At 45.5% G+C, this 21,445-nt stretch overlaps 1 protein-coding gene across 3 annotated transcripts in view; it reads right to left on the bottom strand.

Moving 5' to 3' along the window:
- Window positions 1-21,445, bottom strand: part of RAPGEF2 (Rap guanine nucleotide exchange factor 2) — a 244,588-nt gene that overhangs the window by 133,682 nt on the left and 89,461 nt on the right. For all 3 annotated transcript variants that reach the window (XM_029234931.1, XM_029234929.1, XM_029234930.1), the window contains exon 4: window positions 10,544-10,627. In XM_029234931.1, coding sequence (XP_029090764.1) covers window positions 10,544-10,627 — 84 coding nt within the window. The remainder of the gene's footprint in view (window positions 1-10,543; window positions 10,628-21,445) is intronic.

Raw genomic sequence — 21,445 nt, 5'->3', positions numbered from 1 at the left:
CACAAACACATCAGAGATCTTCCTTTGAAGGCTACTTACTTTGTTAGGACACCACCAATGCCAGTAGTCCAAGGACCATGGAAGCCTGACTTACATGTACCGCTCACCTGCGAAGCTGTAGTTATAGCAACCAAATTCCCAACTGGACCCAGCCACCGAGCTCCCTCTCTAGAGAACAGTACTGCTCTGAGGATCGGGTATCACATCGGAGTACGGTCTAAATGATGCTAAAATCATGTTAGCTGTCCAAGATGAAGATGCTGTGTACTGGGGCAGAAAGTATAGCTGATACCCAAAGGGGGAATGTTTTGGTATATCCCACTGTATCTTTTAACGTATTTTACCCTATTCCTTTAACTTACACGTCTACTTTATTGCAAATTTAACACAGCACATATTTACATCAAGTGCAACTAAACTCTCCCTTCGACAGCATCAACTCTAGTCCAACCAAGCTCACATTTATTTCAAGATGTATTTGCCTTACTTGGAGCTCCTTCCCAGCGCTTCCTTAAAATCTTTAATATATATGTTTACCTTATGTGTGTGTGTGTGTGTGTGTGTGTGTGTGTGTGTGTCCTGGGAATACTTGGACTTGAGTCAACCTCAGGTAGGACGAGTGGAAGTTATAGATGATGTAACAGCTGAAGAATAAAGGTACAGGGCTGAGCAACAGACGCGGCTCGTAAAGAAAGGTAACTGACAAACTAAGAGAGTGTGAGGGAGACTAAAGAGGCTGCTGGCTGTCTGTTCCAATATCCATTCTCCTCTTTCTCCTTAGAAGGATATTTTTATGTTATTATTTTCAGGGGCATAATTCATCTCAGAATAAAAGACTACATGCCTCAGGCTCCTGGGCGGCCAGAAGCGGCCATATGACCACACCTGGACAATGTGATGTGAAGAGAAATGTTGTTTCAAAGATGGAAGTTAACATTTTTGCTCGTCTGCCTTTCCCCTGCTTCTAGCCCCCACTGCAGACGTGATGGCTGGAGCTTGGCAGCCAGCCTGTGCCCTGAGTGGAAGCTATGAGCCGAGAAGAAGGATGGGGACCTAGGGCTGTCCTGGCCGTGGACCTTCAGGGTTCTCTTACGGGAGAGAAAAAGTAGCTCCTGCTATGCTCGTACAACTGTTTCACGCAACCAGGATTAATAATTTCACTGTAATTAATACAGACGGCAAACGAATGATACCCAGTAAGATGCCATCTGCCCTTTCCCCTCTCCCACGCCCTGCACGGATGACGCGGTGCCTCCACCCCGGGCTCCCTGGACCCGTCCTTCCGACACACTGCAGCCCCGTTCCCTCCCAACTCTTCTCCTCTATACTAACCCGACTTCCAGTAAATCATAGCTTATTACAAGTGATTTCCAAAAGGCATTAATTAGCTTAGCATAGTATTGCTAAGCTCCTTTTTAAAGTGATTTTTTAAAGGGCACGTTAAATATATAATCCTGAACCAGTACGATTCAACGAATATTTACTGAATGCCTGCTCTGTGCTAGGCACCGGGGAAGCAAAGATGGACAATACAGCCCAGGCCTTTAAAGACTCTCACGGTTGAGGAAGCATGTGGTTTTCACAGGTGAGGAGGGGTGAAGTGGCCGTCCCAGCAGAGGGAGCAGCCCAGCAAGGTGGGCCTGAAGACGTCCTGAGCTGCCCTACACACCTCGCTGCGGAGGCTGGGTTTTATCTGTTTGGCGGCTGAATGTCACTTAAGCTCCTTAGGCAAGGGATCAACAAGCAAAGTCTGAGCTTTTAAACGATGATATGGCTTCATACGGAAGCAGTCCTGAGGGCAGGTGGGGAGGTGCTCTGACAGAGCAGGTGACAACTTAACAAAGGCCCTGGCGGTGGTGACCGAGGCAGGTGACTTGACAGGTACGGTCATTCCTAACTCTGAAGGGTTACTTCCTAAAAGAAAACAAAAAGCAACTGTCAGGAGAGAAAAGAGAGGTCAGAACTGAGACTCAAAGAAATTTCTAGAGTAGGTGACAAGCTGTTTATGAAGCCATCAGAGACGGAATTCCAGACATGTATCCTCAGTCCCAGTGCCCGGGAGCACCCGTAAGCCCTGCTCCCCTGGCCCCGTTACCGCGTCCCTGGCAAAGCACAAAGCCAGCAGTGCCCACACCCACCTGCTCCACACCTGCCCCCAAGCACCTGCCGGGCGGTGGGCGGAACATAAATGACCATATCTCAATGACCACTGGTATTAAGTGGGCACTCAACACTCCCTTTGTTTCACCACCTCCCTCTCTGTCAAAACCCCTCAGCGCTCACCACTGGGCTCCCACACCCACCCACGGATCTGTGGCTCTGATCGAGAGCACATGAAAGGGTGCAGCGCTCGCACTCTTTCCAGAGCCAACACCTGCCCCGTTGCAGGCCTCAGCCACTTCTGCAGCAAGCCCCCTCCTTCCTGTACGAAGCCCTCTCTGCTGGGGCACTCCCATCCACCCACAAACACGCTCTGGCTTCTTCTGAAGAGACAAGTCCCCATGGACCTCCAGCCACCACCCTGCTTCCCTGCTCCTCTTTACAGTGAAATTTCTGGAAATAATGCAACTTCTCTTTCTCCAGTGCTCATGTGCACAACGAGCTCTACCACTTGACTGAGACGGGCTCACTCAGGCCACCTGTGACCTGCAGGTTGTTAAACCCAAAGTCACATCTCCAGTCTCACCCTACTGATGCTCCATGAAGCAGCAGACGAGCAGACCGCCCCCGCCTCTCTGCTCACACCACCATTATCCCTCGGCTCTGGGGACCCACAGCAGCGTCTCCATGTGTCAGCACCACGGTCCAGGCAGGCACGTGGAGGCTCGATTACAGTTTGTAGGGTGGCTGAGTAACACAGAAGGAGACGCATATAAACACCAGCAGCGGAGCCACTCAGGACAGAGGGCAGGACAGAAAGGCTCACTCGTACTAACTAAGCATCAAGCTCCCTCAAAGAGACACAACTAGTAGCCGAGGGTGAGGTTTGATTCTGGAAATCAGTTCCAGTCATTTTGCTCTTCACTATTGATCACCCTTGTGGCAAACATTCTCCTAAGATATGAAGGTGTTAGGACACTATCCCTCCTAGGGATTTAAAAGAACAATACAGTCCCCATTTACTCTTGATAACTCTCTGTTTAACTTAATAATTACTTAACCTATGAAGTAGAATGCTTTAGTGATCTGATACAGGTATGTCAGCTTAACTGCTGCTGGGCTGGATGTGGAGGAAATAACTGTAGAAGCTTGAGGGAAAACAGTCAAGTCCCAGAGGACCAGCTCTCACATTCTCTCTCTCTCTCTCTCTCTCTCTTTCACACACACACACACACACACACACACACAAAACCCTTTATGCATGCAGGTGTATATTTTAATCCAATTATACATTCAGCTATACATATGTTTCCATGTGCAGATCAAACTGAACATTTTTAAGTTATAAGTTAAAATAGAAGTACATTTCTAGGACTCCACGCCTAACCAACTATTTCATTAACTGGTCAATGACAGGTCCAGTCACCTGCTTCTACAAAACAATGTGGTAACGGGCTATACAAAATAATGGCCGAGATAAGTAGCTCCTATTAGCCCTTACTCTGCTGTTAATCCACTCACTTTAGGTCACTCCAAATAACCATTAAACAGAGTCTTATGGTTTCTCTTGGAAGTAAGGGAGGGAAGGAGGGAGGGAGGATGTTTTCAAGAAATACGAGAAACTCCTAACAGCGAAGAAATATAAAGAAAACTAGAAAAGCTTATTATCACCTCATTGAATCCTGTTGTAAGTTACTGATGTCTCCCCATGTGAGAAGGTATCTTTTATCTTTTTTATCTCCTCATTAAAACTCAATGAGGCAGTTTTCAGATGATTCAGCTTTCCTTTGTCTTTCTGTTTTCCCATCCCGTCTTCCATAACCACGCTTTCCCTCTGAGCTGAATCTGTGCCGTCACTGTTGGGATTTTGCCAACACCTGGAGGTAAACCTCACCTGTAATGGACAACTTCCAGAACTGATCCCCACTTCTCTTCACACCTTTCGGACACATGCCCAATGAGGGCGCCCTTCCATGACACGCGAGTTGTTTTTAAGATGCCATCGTCCATCTCCCATAGGGCATCACATGACGAAACGAATTTGTGCCCCTTCCAAGAATACGATATTCTAATCCTATACAGCCCTTTACGTGGAATAAGGAATATTTAATTGTGCCTTCAGTCCCTACCACAGAGACACAGAATCATTCTCCCACCGTTTCACCTTCTTTCACTACTGCAAACAACTAGCAAGTTCTCTGAGCAATCAATTAACCTACCATGTAGCACGGGCAAGCAGAAAGGAGGCCTGCGATTTTTCATCTCGAGTAGCTCATTGTTTGTCATGTGAGTCAAAATGAGGATAGCATTTCAGCCTCTCAGCACTGATTAGTTAAATGTCTTGTCTCCCCACTTATCCTCATCATAGCTGCCAGCTCTAATTTAAAATGTGATTATCGAGAGTACCGTGACAAAATTTTAATTTTTAAATTGTGGGTGTATTTGGTATCGGCGGCAGAGAAACACTAACCGTAGGGGGAGACACAGCTACTGCGGTGCAAACCAATGCTGCACGCCCTTCTCCGACGTGTGCCAGTGTTATCGGAGACCTAAGGGACGAGCAGCCCTGCGCTTTTCAGCTACGCGATGCAGCTTTGTAAACTGGGCTCTTGTGAACGGCACCATCGCTGATGCTTGGCAGCTACTCCACGCCTGGAGTGCACGTCTACTATTCCAGACAAATAGTCCTCCTCTCGTGGCCCTACTTGAGCTCCTACACATCTTTGCACTGGCGTCCTTGACTCCTATTTCCGTGCCGTCACTCATGCTCTTTACTATGTTCAGATTTCCTTTCCGACCACTGCCCCACAGTCTAAACCATCAACGCAACCCAAAATTCACTTCCTCAACAGCCACCCTCGACTACCATCCACATGCATTAAAATACCCCTGTCTTTGAGGGGATTTTGCCTTCGCTGTGGCCTTTGCTACACCAATTCACACTGTACCATTTAATGACCCCTGGGCAATTTTTTCATGTTGCACATACGACAGCCTCGTCTCCCCAGCCAGGTAGGTACTAAATTACCTGCCCGCAGGGAGGAGACCGCCTTGCTTCCGTGCAGACACCAGAACTCAGAGACCAAAGAGCAGGGCTTCCTGCAAGTTTCAACCAAAGTTGGAAATAACATGGAAATATGCCTCAAAATTGGAACTCTACCGAACCTACTTCAGAATGAGATAGAATAACCCATAAACACGAAAAGGGCCGTGAAACAACCCTAAATTTTGATGGCATTTCAATGTTCAGCCATTCCCACGGACAGCACTTTTCCAGTTACAGAACTGATCTCTCACGCCACGTGTAGCGTACAGACTGCTTTGCCTACTAGGTCTGCCGCCTGACAAAACCTGGTACCTAGACCCTAAGGCCCATGCATTGGAAGCTTCGCCCTCTGTACAGGCCTTTGTCCCCATTCCCTCTGGCTCCTGGCTTTAATTATGAACCTTCTCTCGGCATCTTCCAAGTTCCGAGGCTTACGGCTAGTCTGGGCTTATCTATCCCTTCAGCCTCACAGGCCCTACCCTGGTACTGCATTGATATGAAGGGGAAGAGACTGCGTACCGATTGCTCTGAAGGTGAAAAACAGAGACAGTTTTTGACTGTCAGAGCAATAAAAATATTATGTATTTATGATTAAATATGGTGTGCACGATCATTTCTATTAAAAGGCCTTCCTTGGAGGCCTCTATGATAAAATTGATTCTACTGAGAAAATCAGATTCAATGTTTTAGTAGGAGTGTTTTGTTTTTTTTTCAGGATTGTGACTAACATAAATTCAAGAAGAGTCTAACAATAATGCTTCACATCTAAAACATCTAGTGTACCGGTTTTTTTTTTTGCAAATAAGTATAAAAATGATTGCTATATTGGTAGAAAAAGATTCCAATTCTATGAGTTAATATGCAACCTAGGGAAGGGAATTCCTGGCTGTCCAGTGGTTAAGACCCTGCGCTTTCACTGCCGAGGGCCTGGGTTCAATCCCTGGTCAGGGAGCTAAGAGCCCGTAAGCTGTGTGGTACAGCCAAAAAAAAACACAAAAAAAACAACACACTTAGGGAAGCTATTTCCTTCTCTAATAAACAACCCAAACAGCAAGTTGAAAGTTTAGAAACACAGTCTGGGCCTATCTTTACTACCTAAATTACTGCATAGAATTATCAGCCTTTCAAAGAAGTCAGCAGTCAAAAAATAACATTAATCCAAGTTACTATTCTGTGACTTTGCTATAAATAGGCTTCAGCACTGTAGAGTGGGGCACTTTTGAAAGTGAGAAGATTTAAGAATATAATAATGTCTATTACAGTTCCTTAAATACACTGATTTAGAGCACATTAGGACAATAAACACTATTAATATTTTCCTGCCCATTGTGTACAGAAAACCAAATGTTCTTTTAAAAACGACTTCTAAACCTGCACCTTCAGCTAAGATAATTTTCCTCTCTCAGTTCCCAGCCCCAAGGCTGCTGCAAATGGTGGCTCTGAAAAACTTTGGGGGGAAAACACCTTCTTCAAGACACTTCGCTACCCTCTGCCCGTCACTGTCTTAAGACACCAATCTACATACCACGACTGTGGACATGAACAGCGGGGCACAGCCTGGACCACAACTGCTAACTGCTCTGCTTACAGGCTTGGAAAGACACATGCCGTTTCTACCATTTCTATGTTCATCTATGGCAAGTGTCCACTCCGGCCTTTTCCTCAATGAGAACGAGGGTAGCCTCTGCCGCACTGCTACCTCGCCTTTGCTCACCCGCCTTCTGCTCATGCAAAGACACTGAATTGTAACAACGGCATTACACGCAACGCTGTAAGTGACAGGACAGCCACCTGTGCAAGTATCCATGTTTCACAACTCGGTACATTTCTAATAGGTTTACAGTAAAACCCATAAAACATCATCTTCTCACTGACATGGCGTGGACTGAGGCAGAGTGAGTAGGTTGTCACTGACAGTCACAAAGGGATTCATAAGCTCCACAAATGTTAAAAATCTCATCAAGGAATAATATTCATGCTTGAATAACCAAAACACAGAACAACTTTTACCTGTCTAAAAATAAAAACAAGACCGTAAAATGCTGGCCTAAATGTCAACTGAGGAATTCAATAAAGCTCATGAAATCTGGAAGCCAACCTGCAGCGTACCCCACCCTTCCTACCGGATGATATCACATGTCAAGGCAATTTCATGAGAATTAGTCAAAAATGTGAAAATGTTGTCCAAGGTGCTTTGATCCAAAACTAACTGTTCGGGGTGAACTGCCCGTCAAAATGAGTTGAAACTTTCAAGAGAATGGTCAGGTTACTTATTATACATAAGGATAACCAATTTCCAGGCTAACATGGTAAATGGAGAGAGTCATCTGTGAACTAGTTGTTTTATAAAACCAGACGGCTACTAACACCTCGTCCACACGATGCTTTAATCAAATCTCAGTGTTTCCTGGAGGAAAATACTGATGTTAGGTCACTGACGTTAACCTTTAAGGTAGGACCAGCAGAGGGCCCTTCTTACGAAAACAATCTCAGGGCTGTCCCTAAGGCAACATCTCCAAAGGAAACAAATAACTCGGACGCAGCAAAGGTCACCAGGCGCAACGTGAAGAAATAACCTATAAATAGCGCTGGCTTGTCATTCAGTCAGAAACACCATCCCTTCTTCACCCCATTACAGCCCTGACTCGCCGGCATTTGACAGACAGCCAGAGAAAGAGTAACGCATGTCACCTTTGAAAACAATTAGACGTGGACAGCCAACGTATTCATCAAACAGGCCTGAACTGCAAGTCCTCTTTCTTGTAGAACAGCAGTTTTCTGAACACGGGGTTCCCGTTCCACGAGTTAGGACAAGCTGTCACTTGAAGCTGACGACGGATGGTAGTCAGGAAAGATGGCCACAGGCTCCTGTACCGTTCTGGGGACCTGGTCTATAGATTTCATTCGTACAACAGACCTCGTATCACGACGTCGCTAACCTCGTTCTCTCTAAGATGCATAAACTTCAAATCACATTCCTTATACCATTATTTATAATAAAAAGTATCAAAAACTTACTCTTTACAATGATTAACCAAACTGTGGAACGTTCAAATAACTGAACATTAAACAGACATCCTAATGCATAACGAGTAAGCCTTTACAAAGAGTTTTTGACATTAATGAGTCAAGCGAATACATACTCTTTAACTGAAATTAGCAAGACGTTCAATTGTTTATAAAGTATGCTCTTAAGTATGTAGAACCCATACATGTAAGGCTAGATAGGAAAAGACTAGACTATTAAAGGATGACTACCTTGGATGACGGACTTCAGAGGGTATTGTTCCTTGCCTTTCCCTTTGAGCATTTATATAGCAATTTTCATTACTTTTTACATTAAAATTATATGTAACTTTAAAAGCATGCCTATGCTTACATATCAGCTGCCTCTACCCACCTCCAAGTTTGGAAATAGAGTCAGAGCCCCCAGAAAGAGAGCAAATAGTAGGTCCTGTGTTTGAAGGAAGAGTGTTCTATTCAACTCCTCTGGGAAACAGAATCCCTGAATGACCGGACTCATTCACAGGGTCACACCAAGCCTCCCGGGCAGAGTTCGAGGATGGAAAACCACCCACCAGCCTACACTGCCAGAGTTTCCTCTGTTACAAAACGCAGGTAACATCTTGCCAAAAATGCAAAACCTCATTCTAATCATGTGAGTACGTCACACAAAACCAAACTGAGGAACATCATAAAAAACACCTGGCTCTTCGAAAATACCAAAGTCCTGAAAGATAAGGAAAAACTGAAGAACTGCCAGAGACTGGAGGGGACTACGGAGCAATAAAAAATAAATGCAAGGCGGGATCCTACAGAGGAGCTTGGAACAAAGTTGGTGAAGTTCAAAGATCTGTAGATTAGTTCACAGTACTGCACCAAAGTGAATTTCCTGGTCTTATTCATTGTATTATGGTCACACAAGACGTTATAATTTTAGGAGAAGCTGGATGAGGGGGTATATGGGAACTCTACTATTTTTTTGCAATTTTTCTGTAGGTCTAAAATTAGTTCAAAATTAAAAGTTTAAAAAAGAAATGCAGGTAACGACCATACCTACCTCAAATGACAGTCATGAAATTAAATGATTTATATATAAATAAAGCTTTTCAAATGATGCCTGGCAGACAGAAAGCACTACCTACCAAAGCCTTAGCTACTGTTCTCTAATCATTTTAGTACCACTACAACTACACTTCTGTTTACGACTATGACCGGGGCTACTACCATCCTGTAAGTAGTGCTACTGCAAGAGCAACAAACAAACAGGCAATGGCTCTTCCCTCCCTCAGGGGGCCATTCTCCAAGCAGAATAGCGCCTGCCCAGCTGATCTGGGAGGAGCACGAGAGTGGGGAGGCCTGGGAACCACGCCGGAGGCTTCTCCCATCGGAGACGCCACCTCGGGCCTCCTTCCTGCCACCCGGGCCCATCCCAGCACCTCCTGCACCTCGGCAGACCGAGACAAATGACCTCTCCCCGTCTCGCTTACTCTTTTTACAAAAATTTCTAAAACACATTCTTCACATGTCCCTGACCCATTCTGAATGATTTATCAAGAATGTATCTTAATACTTTTATGAGTTAGGTTATAGAAGGTGGGGAGTGGAGGGGCGTAGATTGCTATGCTGTGATAAATTTAGTCAATTTACTTACTCAGTAATTTTAAGTAAAGATACTTAATCAGTTAAAATCTTTAAATCTTTAGTCAAAATAAACATACTTAATTGTGAAACACACACAACGAGGGGGAAAAAAATCACTCCCGAAACTCAGTGGTTCCAGGGACCCTCAGGAACCCGCACAGGGGCAGCACGTTGGTGGCAGGGGAGCCCTGACCCTCTCTGGCCACAGCTGCTTGGGACTAGGTAACCGCGCTGCCCTGGCCCCACCAGACTGTGGCCTGAAGATGCGAAGAAAAGAAAGACATGGGCACGGCCGTCAAATGGTGCAAGCTTTAGGGACACAGGCCATAAACCAACAGTCAGCACCCAGGAGCCAAAGTCCCAGGGAGAATGTCCCCAGGGCTGACCTAGTCCCTGGTTTCTGTTTCTAGTCCCACGTGAGCCCAGGGAACCCTCTCGGCCTCTCTTAAGACGTGTATGAGAGGCAGTTTTCATTCCCTCTGAACACACGAGTCCTCAACTAGCCGGATACGTCCACGTTAACACGTCACCAGCACGTTCTTTGTCCTTGCCCTTTGTTAAAGAAGTTGAATCAGTATTTACAACATAGAAGTGTCCTTTCTTAAGATTTATATACCAACACCCCAAGGTGCTGCCTTGCTTTGTGTCAGCAGAACAGGAAATCCGACGAGAGAGGAATTTGGGAAAAGAACTCATTCTGCAAAAGGGTTTCAAGCTCCACGGAAACTCTACTCCAGAATGTCTATGCAATACCTGCTTCGTGGCAGAAACATGGATTCCTTGATGAACACGGAACCAGAGAGGAGGATGTACCAGCAGGTCCCAATATCATCAGGACTGAAAAGAAAAGATAATAAAATCAGATAATTATCTCCAACAAAAAAAATAAAAATAATAACATACAAAGCACACAGTATCCATGTTACTCGTACAATCCTGAAGAACAATGACATGTCACAAAACACACATCTAAAATACCATTCTTCAACTACTGGAATTAAAAATTATTTTTCACACCTAAATAAGCTAAAGATATTTATCAGCAAACTTAAATGTTTTAAACGTTCATTAGACGTATAGCACCTACCATTCCAAGTTTTGGGTTTTAGTTTCATTTTTTTGAGCTGAAAATACTTTCCCTTGCTTCACAAAACAAAAATACAAAGAGGTAAACAGCGGACCTGAGCTTTCCCACCCTTTCCCCCGTCTCCCAAGCCCCTACATTTCTCCACCACACTCGCTGGCATCTTTCAGAACTTCCTCATGCACACACAGGGATGGACATACATTCTTACCCCTCCACCCTCTCCTTTTTACAGAGAAGATGGCACACACTACAGAGCTCTTTCCTCTGTGCTAACGCAGAGATCTTTCCAACAGGAGACAGCTGTTTTGTTAGATGTGCCTTATTTGACTTAAGCAAGCCCCTACTGCTGGTCATTTCAGTGGTTTCTCGTGTATGCAGTTATTTCACAAGAACATGAAAACTGCGATGAGTAATCTTGTATCTACAGGAGTAACCTTGACTAGAAAACTAGACCTGCTGCTGAGTCAAAGGGCACAGACACTGGGACTCTGATGAATACCGTCGCGGTGGTTAGTTAGTGACTTATGTGCCTACCACCTTCCCACGCCTTGCAAGTAGAGTCTGTCTATTTATTTAACAAATGTGTAACAATTTCAGGGCGAAGTCTGTTCTAGGTGCCTAGGATACTTCAGGAAACAGCAACAAAGATCCCCACCCTCACGGAACTTGTATTCTGGTGGGACAGTACCCATAATAATAAATATAACAGATTAGTAAATTATAAATCCACACTCTGGGAATAAGTTACCGTAGGGTAAGGAAAATAGGGGTGGGGTGTTATAATTTTAAACATATGGTGGACAAGTCTCGTTGAGAAGAGCAGATCTGAACAAAGGAAGTGAGTAGACAATGGCTCCCGAGGGACGAGGATTCTCGGCCAAGGGAAGGGGGATGCGTGCAGAGGCCACAGGCCAGGCAGCTGGGCAGGGTGGCCAGGGGTGCAGCTGAAGCGAGGGCTGAGGGGTGTTCCTTCCCTGAACCTGTCTATCACACTTTGGGGTTTTTGCCAATCTGCTCGATGAAAACTGTATTTTAGTGTACTTTTTTTTGGCTGCGTTGGGTCTTCTTTGCTGCGCCTGGGCTTTCACTAGTTGTGGTGCGCAGGCTTCTCATCGCGGTAGCTCCTCTTGTCACGGAGCACGGGGTCTAGGAGTCCGGGCTTCAGTAGTTGTGGCACGTGGGCTTCCGTAGTTGTGGCTCACGGGCCTAGTTGCTCCGCGGCATGTGGGATCTCCCCGGACCAGGGCTTGAACCCGTGGTCCCCTGCATTGGCAGGTGGATTCTTAACCACTGTGCCACCAGGGAAGCCCTCTTAGTGTACTTTTATTTTTCTTCTTTATTGTAAAAGCATCTTTTTTCTTATGCTCATGAGGCCTACCTATTTCTTTTTCTGTGAAATCAGTTCATAACTTTTAACCAATTTTCTATAAATCATGAGATTTTTTCTTATCTAGAAGCACTTTATACAAATTAGCATTCTGAAGCCATGAGCTGTGACAACCTTTTCCCCAGTTCGCTGCTTCTGTTTGAACTTTATCCTGATTTTGCCATGTCTTAAGTTGTTTTATTTTATAAAGGCAAGTTTATCAAATTTATTAGTCAGGATACAGGCTCAGCTACTATGAAAACAAAGCAGAAAGCCCGATACAGCAGTGGCCGCACAATGGAGGAGCCCATTTCTCTCACACATGTAGTGACAGCCTGGTGTCGGGAACCCAGGCTCTCTCCCTGTGTGGCTCGCTCACCCCGGCCCGTGGCCTCCATCTCAGACTCTAAGGGGCAGCTCCTAACCCACACCTGTCCGCATTCTGACCACTAGCAGGAGGCACACAGCCTACCCCATCTCTTCTACGAGGACAGCCTGGAAGCTGCAGCCCAGCAAACCACATGTGCGTTGCAAGGCAGTCTTCCGCAACCTCTGCCAAACCTTTTTACTCTCTTTTTTCCTTTTGGCACATGGATTCCAGAAGTTGCCAAAGACCACCAAGTTGTATTTAAAATTCTGAATAATTAAGTTATTTAACACACTAATCAATCTCACCTAATCACTTTCATTGCTACCTGCTTCCAGAGCAAATCAGCAGCAAGTCGCTGCTTCCTCCCAAGCCCGTTCTTTACCAATTTCACAACTGCTTAGTCCTCGACAGCAAAGCCTCAAGAAAACATGAAGGAAAATGTTGTCAAATAGACTTTCGTTCCAATGAAACCATCAAAGTAAAATGATTTCCCAAATGAAAATGCAAAGTACTTCAAAAAATAATTTATACCCCTTTCTCTCTAGTGTTTAGTCATGAGCTTTTGCAATCAACAATCATTCACCTAGGACTTCCCTGGTGGTGCAGTGGTTAAGAATCCACCTGCCAATGCAGGGGACACGGGTTCGAGCCCTGATCCGGGAAGATCCCACATGCCGCGGAGCAACGAAGCCCGTGCGCCACAACTACTGAGCCCGCGTGCCACAACTACTGAAGCCCGCGTGCCTAGAGCCTGTGCTCTGCAACAAGAGAAGCCACAGCAATGAGAAGCCCGCGCACCGCAACAAAGAGGAGCCCCTGCTCACCGCAACTAGAGGAAGCCCGTGCGCAGAAACAAAGACCCAACGTAGCCAAAAATAAATAAATAAATTAAAAACAATCATTCACCTAGCTTAGGGGAAAAAATGTACTTGTCTTCCTTAACATAAGGTGACAGCATTATTATTCATTCTGATTTCTGTCAGGTAAAAATGTGTTGTCAGATGCAAAAATAGTTAAAAATTTTTAACAAGTAATAAAACACTGAAATAAAAAGAAGAAAAAAGGAATTATCTTGTAAACTTTTAATCTGCTCCTGCACTTACCATGTTCCCTTTATCACCGAAAGATCGGTCAGGAGAAATGAGATCTAGTAGGAAGTCAAGGTTGATCACCACTAACTAGGCATGTGAGCAGAGCTGTACAGAGGCTCAGTAAACACAAATAATGACCATCCCGCAGTTTTTATCACGGTAAGAAGCACAATAAATGTCACCATGGTCCAGATGAACTGTGACGCAGAGAACATAACAAACATTCCCTGGCTTTTTAGTTATTCCACATCTGTCCTTTTTGGAAGTGAAATTACTATGGACAAAATTAACACAATGTTTGTAAACTCAGCTTTCCTGGAGCTGATCAGAAAACACGCGTCAAGTCAAAGGCAACCCATGTCCAAAATGGATAAAACACTTGTGACAGCAAACAGTCTGGCCCCCTGAATACCCACCGATTACCCTACAATTAGGGCTGACTCTTCGTATCAGGAGAGCCTTGGCAAAGATTTAAGGAAGTGAAGAGAAGAAACTGGTCCCCAATCTGTCACTTACTATAATTTCATTTGCCTGTTTCTCTCCCTTTCCCAAAAAATTCAAATCTTAACTCCCAAGAGCTGTGCCTGCTGGTGGAGGTATCTGCAGAGAATGGCCATTCGAATGCTGACCGGATCTGGTGAGCGTTTACTACCTGCCATGCCAAGTAAGACAGTCACGATGTCTTTATTAGCGAGTTGTCTCTTTTAAAGATTCATGTCTTACAAAAGCAAACTAATCAGAACTAAGAATACAAAAACAATGAGTCTCATTTTAAAGATGCTCTGGAAACAGCTGTAGGCTGGAGAAACACACCCCCTCACCTTTCACACCCACGCCCCACAGGACTCAGGTTTGGTTTCTGTTCTGAAAATTCCTCGTTGTGAGATGCCACCATAAAATCTGTTTTACTCAGTCTTAATCGGCCAGAAAAGTCTCCTGACCTCATCTGAAATCACTGTGCTATCTCATTTAGCCTGTTCTGTGCTTTCCCCTCTCATGTCGTCAGGCAGGCAAGTGTTTCAGCATGAGGCACGACCCTTCCCTTCAAGGTCTGCAAATACGTCCCTTCTCACAGGGCACCTGTCACCTGCGGGGCTCTATAGGTGCCAAGCGACGACCGTTTGTTTTTTAAAAGAAAAGATGAAAATGAAATTACCTAGCAGTAACAGCATCAAACTTGTCTACACTTAGAGGGGACGCAAAATGAATCCGAGATCTTGCCTGCAGACACACTGGCACTGAAGCTGGCTAACAGAAGACTGATTAGCATAATAATTATTATTATTCATATTATCTAGGACTAATACTGAGACTCGATTCTGTCTAGTGGTCCTCGAGCTTTAACGTACACGAGTCCCCTGGAATGCAAAGTAAAAATGCATGTTCCCAGGCTCTACCCATTCCCGCCAACACCCCAGTACCTGATCAAGGGTGGGAGACCCACCCTGAAGGGGTCAGCCTACACCTTTACTCTCTGCTCCGAACCCCAGCAGATCCTGGGCTTCAGACTGCGCCCTGCTCAGCTGTCCTCCACCTTTTCCTCCACCTAGGCCTCAAGGCCTTTGAACAAACCTGATGTTCCCACTCCTAAAGGGCACCTTCTGCCTAGGAAACTCATCGCTCGCCCTTTGAATTCCAGGTTAACGACCACTTCCTCTGAGCAACGTTTCAGTATCTTCCAAATAAAGCGAGTCCCTCTGTCCTGGATTCCCAGACACTCTGGATTTGCTCACACGAAGCAGAGTGACATCATCGTTTACCTCGGAAGCCTTCTCCCATTAGCTCTTAAACTCCTCTAGCGCCCCAGTACCCCCAGCAGACACACTAGATATGGCTCGACTGGCACTCAGACATTTTATTGACCAATGCATTGACAGCTGAATAGACACCAACTCAGATATGGTGTTAAAACGACTGAAAGTCAAAGACGTCAGTTTCAATTTACCAGGGACTGGAGAAATGAAGCGAGGCTTAAAGAACGTCCTCAGCAATACCCTAGAGGTGCACAGGGTGGCAGTGTCTCCCCACGAAAGGGCTGCGCGTGCAGCTGCGCGGTCCCCGTTAACGAAGCCGGGGGAGAATGAATACGAGGGACCAAGTCCAAGTTGACAAGGGGGCTGAAAGGATAATAAGCTAATACATCACAAGAAAACAAATTAAGTCAGCAAAGGCGATTATGCGAGGGCAAAAAAGCAACTTGGGAAAAAGCCACTTTATTCAGTTGTTAATACGAGAAAACTTAAGTGGAGCCCAGTTGGCCAAAAGGCTGCGGGGCGGGGGGGGGGGGGGGGGGGGGGGGGGGGGGGAGGCGGGGGAGGGGCTCTGGGCAAGGGCACACGTGTCCTAGTGGACGCGGACCTGACACCCACCTCCTGCCGGCCACAAACCGACACCTAACCCACGTCTCTGCGTGTGTGTTTGCAGGGGGGCGGGTGAGTCAGCCAACAGAAACTGAAGGAATGGTCCCCATGCAAAAAACCCCAAACAGTCTGGGACCAGAAATCAGTGCCCAAGGAGGGCGTCGCGGGTACGGGAAGGGGTTCCTCCCGGTGAGCAGATGAGGGGCAGCACGGCACTGGCACGGCACAAGGGCCTGGGGTAGAGGGCACCCTGCGGCGCTGCATGCGGGCGACAGCTACGGCGGCAGCAGGGCCCGGAGACGCACGAGGCGGCAACCGTGCGGGAACAAGGGCGGGCAATACGGGCGGAAACGTATTGGTGGAGAAACGGTGGAGAGGACGCCCACTCAGGGAGAGGTGGGAGCACGCAGCCGCGTGGGCCAACACGCATCAGGACTCGGGGCGGTTTAGAAAGAGAGGCTGCATTCTATTATATATACGACCCAGATGCCACGCCACGTCCAAACGACAAAGCCGGCGGCACCTGGGAGAGATGGGAACGGGATTCTTACCACCCGGGCCTAGTGGCTCCACATCTCGAGCTAAGAAGCCAGATGGGCAATAAAACGAGAACCATACAAAGTTCCACGAAGTAAGTGGAGCCCGCTAGCAAGGAACCCACAGGGACAGCCACCCGTGACCACGGCTAGGAGAGCACCCGTCTCTTTCCCTGTACCTGCTGTCCCAGCAGCGTCATCCAACGGAAGGATAAAACCAGAAAACAGAAAGTCCTCCTAAATTTCTCCCTCCGCACAACCCCCCACCCCATTCTGTGGGCTCCGCTCGGAAGCCTCTGCTGAAGTTCGCGGCCTCGCTCTTGGCCGCCTACACTGTTACCTAGACTCCTCTGACCGTGCGCACAGGCTTGTACTCTCAAATGTACAGTTATGCCGATAGCCAAAGCAGGAAGAATTTTACCTGTTGACAATAAATTACCCTCTACCCCTTTCCTGGGAATCCAGCAGTTGATTCAGTAGGACGTGGCGAGCCCCTTGGGACAGAAGCCTGTCCAGCCCTCTTCCCACCCTAACGGCTACTGCAATGGATCCGAGCCGGATTTCCTATGAACGAAGTGTTCCAGGGCTTAAAACAGAAGTCCTAACAAATGGCCACCTTCCAAGATGCAGATGGCTTTTCAGATACACAATAACTGTACTCTTTTTCACAAATACATTACATCACTTCTGCTACTGGGTTTATCAAAAAGTTTAATAATTGTTTTTCCTGCTCCTCTGATGGGGCTCTAAGCTTTAAGCTCAAAGACAGAACATGTCTTATGTATTTCTGTACGGCCAACGGCACAAAGTAAGCTCACAAGAAAAGTTAATGCAACATGGCAAGTGTGGGCCCTGACAACACCAGGTCACGGTCAAAAGAAAGGTGAAGTGCACACACCAGCAGGATGTACTCAGGCATAAAGTGTAGACCGTATGATAGAAAGAGCTCTACGGAGAGTTAAAATGTACATTTCTGACGTACAGAATAGCAATACTGTACTATAAAATTAGGCACGTCATAATATTTAATCACAAATTCTCACACTTATGAAAACAACACATTTTAAAAGTGGAGGGTAACTTTTTGTTCCATTTCCTGAAAGTTCTAAATTGTAAGGAAGTTACTTCACTTTTATCACTTAAAACTCTGAAGGAAAAAAGCATCATTTTAACATTAGGTTTTTCAGAAAGTTCTTAGCCTCCTCTCAATAAATTATAGGGGCTAGACCAACAAACAGGATAAATCAGTAACATCAATAAAAACTCTGAAAACTGATGGAAATACTGAGGCTATTTCACCTTTATTTTGAAAATATTTTATTTTGAAAATATTAAAGTATTTTGAGAATATTTTTGTTTTGAAGAAATTAATATTTTGAAAATACAGGGGATAAGTGGACATAATTTTTTTAACTGTGATAATTCACTTAACAAGCAGAGGGAACGATATAAAGAACAATACTAAAGAATTAGTAAAGCCAAAGATTCCATAGACTCACTGTGCAGTCTTTCTTAAATTTATAAAATCCATTTTAAAAATGAAATGAGGGAGTGATGTCTTGGGAGTTATGAAGTTGCTCAATAAACTTATTTTTGAATGAAAGAAAAAAACTCACTACAGATTACATACATATGGCAATCCATCAATCAATGGTTCAGCTAGACTGAGGGCAGAGGGCTACACCCAAGGGCTCGACAATTTCTCAAATTTAAGAGAGCAGCCAAAATGAACTCTTCTGGAAACTACCAATGGGTCACGAAATTAATTCACAAACCTGCATCTTTCAGTTACACACTGCAGTTTCATCTGCACGACAAACCTGTCCCTCTTCTACAGAAAACTGGCACCCGAATTGCTAAAGAGAACTCAGACATCCAGAGACTGACCAAATTCACACCACATCCGCCCACCCACTGCCAAGGTCCCGGGTGATGGGAATGGCACTACCAGCTCACAAGCACCGTGACCCGCAATGACCAGAAAGCATAGGGAGAGAGCTACATGTTACTATAAACACATATAGTTAAGAGGAGTTCAGAGGTTTTTATTCACTAAGTAGTTTCACAGAGAATTGACAGGAAGAACCGAACGCCTAACCTGCAGTCGGCTGTTTTACCCAGAAGTCAGGCCGTAAAGAAGGTCTCTTCCTGCTGATCTAGCAAAGGAATATATCCCTTGAAATAAATGCAAAAAATAACAACAGAGAACAGACAAGATGCAAATGTCTATGCTGGGCACGGCACATGTAAATCTGAACTAAACACAGTCCCTGCCTTGATGGAGTTTACAGACTAAATACATTTGTTAATGTTTTTATTTTACTACTCTTTCACTCACCACAAAAATAAAACATTTTCATTCAAAGACTAACAGTAAATATAAAAATATCATTATTGGCAAGAAAGCTTCAAGTATCGCCATATGTACGTAAAACAATCTTAAGTCTATTTGTGGGTATGCGCGTATCCGTGCGTGCCTATTTGAATTGTCATACAGAGCACACGTGTACATCACAACACACCAAGCTCAGGGCTGAGCATCTTTATCCTACAAGTCTGTGCAAAGGCTAAGTCTTTAGAGGTGTCATGCCTTCAAGTCAACGAAAACCTCAGGTTTCACCTTTTCCTTATACACACACACAAGCACAGTAAACTTATGGAAACATGGACACTCCAAATAGTGGTTACATATTGCTGGGGAAGAAAGGAAGGCAGATTTGAAGTATTTTGTCTCCTGAGGGAAAATAAACAAAAAAAGCAAAGCAACCTAGGTAGTAGATAGTGCTTTTGTAAAAATTTTCTTAAAAGACTACGACGTAGATGGCATCCCTGGTGGCGCAGTGGTTAAGAATCCGCCTGCCAATGCAGGGGACACGGGTTCAAGCCCTGGTCCGGGAAGATCCCACATGCCGCGGAGCAACTAAGCCCACGCGCCACAACTACTGAGCCCGTGAGCCACAGCTACTGAGCCCGCATGCCACAACTACTGAGCCCAGGCGCCTAGAGCCTGTGCTCCTCAACAAGAGAAGCCACCGCAAGGAGAAGCCCGCGCACCGCAACCAAGAGTAGCCCTCACTTGCTGCAACCGGAGAAAGCCCGCGCGCGGCAACAAAGACCCAACTCAGCCCAAAATAAATAAGTTAAATAAATTAATTAAAAGTAATAAAAATTTTAAAAATTTTAAAAAATTAAAATAAAAAGACTACGATGTAAAAATAAATAAAAGCTTGGCCACATCCGAAAGGAGAAAGCAGTACAATAACTGGGTATGGGCCAGAGCCCAGGAGAGCTTCCTAAGGACGGAGACATGGCACCTCACTCTGTGTGGGAAACAGGGCAGGACCCAGAGGGTAGGAAGAGCAACACTGCAGGGAGGGCAGCTCTCCCTCCAGGAGGGGAAGGGACAGGAGCACAGGCAGCTCTGAGCCCAGATGGGCCACTGGAGGAGGAGGGGCACGCGGAGCGGACAGGGCGCGCTGCGGTGGAAACAGGAAACCCAGCCGTGGAGTGAAGAGACCGGTAAGCGCAGGCAGAGGGGCAGCTGGGCCGGAGGTTCGGAGGTTACAGATTTCAGTGAAAATGCCTGAAAAGACTCCACGAGCCTCCACGCAGCTTCCTCTGAAAAAGGAACGATTTCCTCTCCTGCAGTAAGGGGAGATAAACCCCGTAACGAAGTGCTCTGAAAACTCTTCTGGAAACCGAAGCATTCAGTCTGACCCATGCGTGGAAATCGCGCCCATGGTTCAGCGATACCCGTGTTTAGAGAGCGGCTGTGTGTGCAGGCGTAAAAAAGATATATCTGAACGGTCGAATTTCTGATCTAAAGGTTTTTAGCACTTTACATGTAACTATATATTAAACTGAAATGGTGAGGATGGCTGGCCATTAAAGAGAAAGTAAGGAGAACGAATGCACTTGTTTATCTCCTTTCTTAAATTCTCTAAAATAAGTGCCTCAGGTGAAATGAGTATTATCTCACTTAGTATTTCCAAGCTAGCAAAATACCCAGCATCTAAATAGATAGCAAATGAAAGAAAGGCAGAAATTACCTGATGTTCCTGTCCACCGTGTAAAGCTCAACTAATCGTACCTAATTAAATGGGCAAGTCTACACTTTAAAAATTCCGTTTTATCAGAACCACAGCTCTCTCCTGAATCACAGTATAATTTTAAAGGGCATACTGTTCGTCATACTGTTCCTGTTAAAACAGTAACACCAGGGGAATTAGAACAGTGCTGTCATCATTCCTTCCTAAAGAAAGTTTAAAGCAGCTAAAACATTGGGAGAACAAAACGTAAATTACCAAAACAGTGAATGGAGCGAGAACGCTGCCCGCGGCTGACATTTCTGTGCGCCGACCACGTGCGCCCTGCTCTACCTCCTTCACACCGAGCCCTGCATCTCAGCCTCACACCAGCCGGAAACACTGCACCCTGTGATCACTGTGTCCCCACTTTACAGGTAATAAAAAGGAGGCACAGAGGTGGATCAGAAGAGTACTATATTTACCTGGTGAAATTACTGGAATCATAGACTCGGAAGTCACCGGCGCGCAAACATAATAAGGAAAATGAATACTCATCTCTTGGTCATAAAACAAAATTCTGAAAGTCTTTGATATTCCAACTGCACTGTTGTTCTCCAGGCTCAAGCACACTCATTCCCCCTAAGAGGTAATGACAACAGGTCCCAAAAAAGAGGGGTGGTATTACTAAGTTATTGCAGATTTATATACACCCCAAATACAAGTGTTCTTTAATTTTCAAAACCGTGCTTACACCAACTGCTCAGAGCAGAGACAAGTCTGTTCAAGGATCACAGAGGAAAATCCTCCCACTACCCTT

This window comes from Monodon monoceros, unplaced genomic scaffold (assembly GCF_005190385.1).
Source record: "Monodon monoceros isolate NGI ecotype Baffin Bay Population unplaced genomic scaffold, NGI_Narwhal_1 Super_Scaffold_20, whole genome shotgun sequence".
NCBI classification, from domain to species: Eukaryota; Metazoa; Chordata; class Mammalia; order Artiodactyla; family Monodontidae; genus Monodon; species Monodon monoceros.
This window is presented reverse-complemented; position numbering and strand designations above follow the sequence as displayed.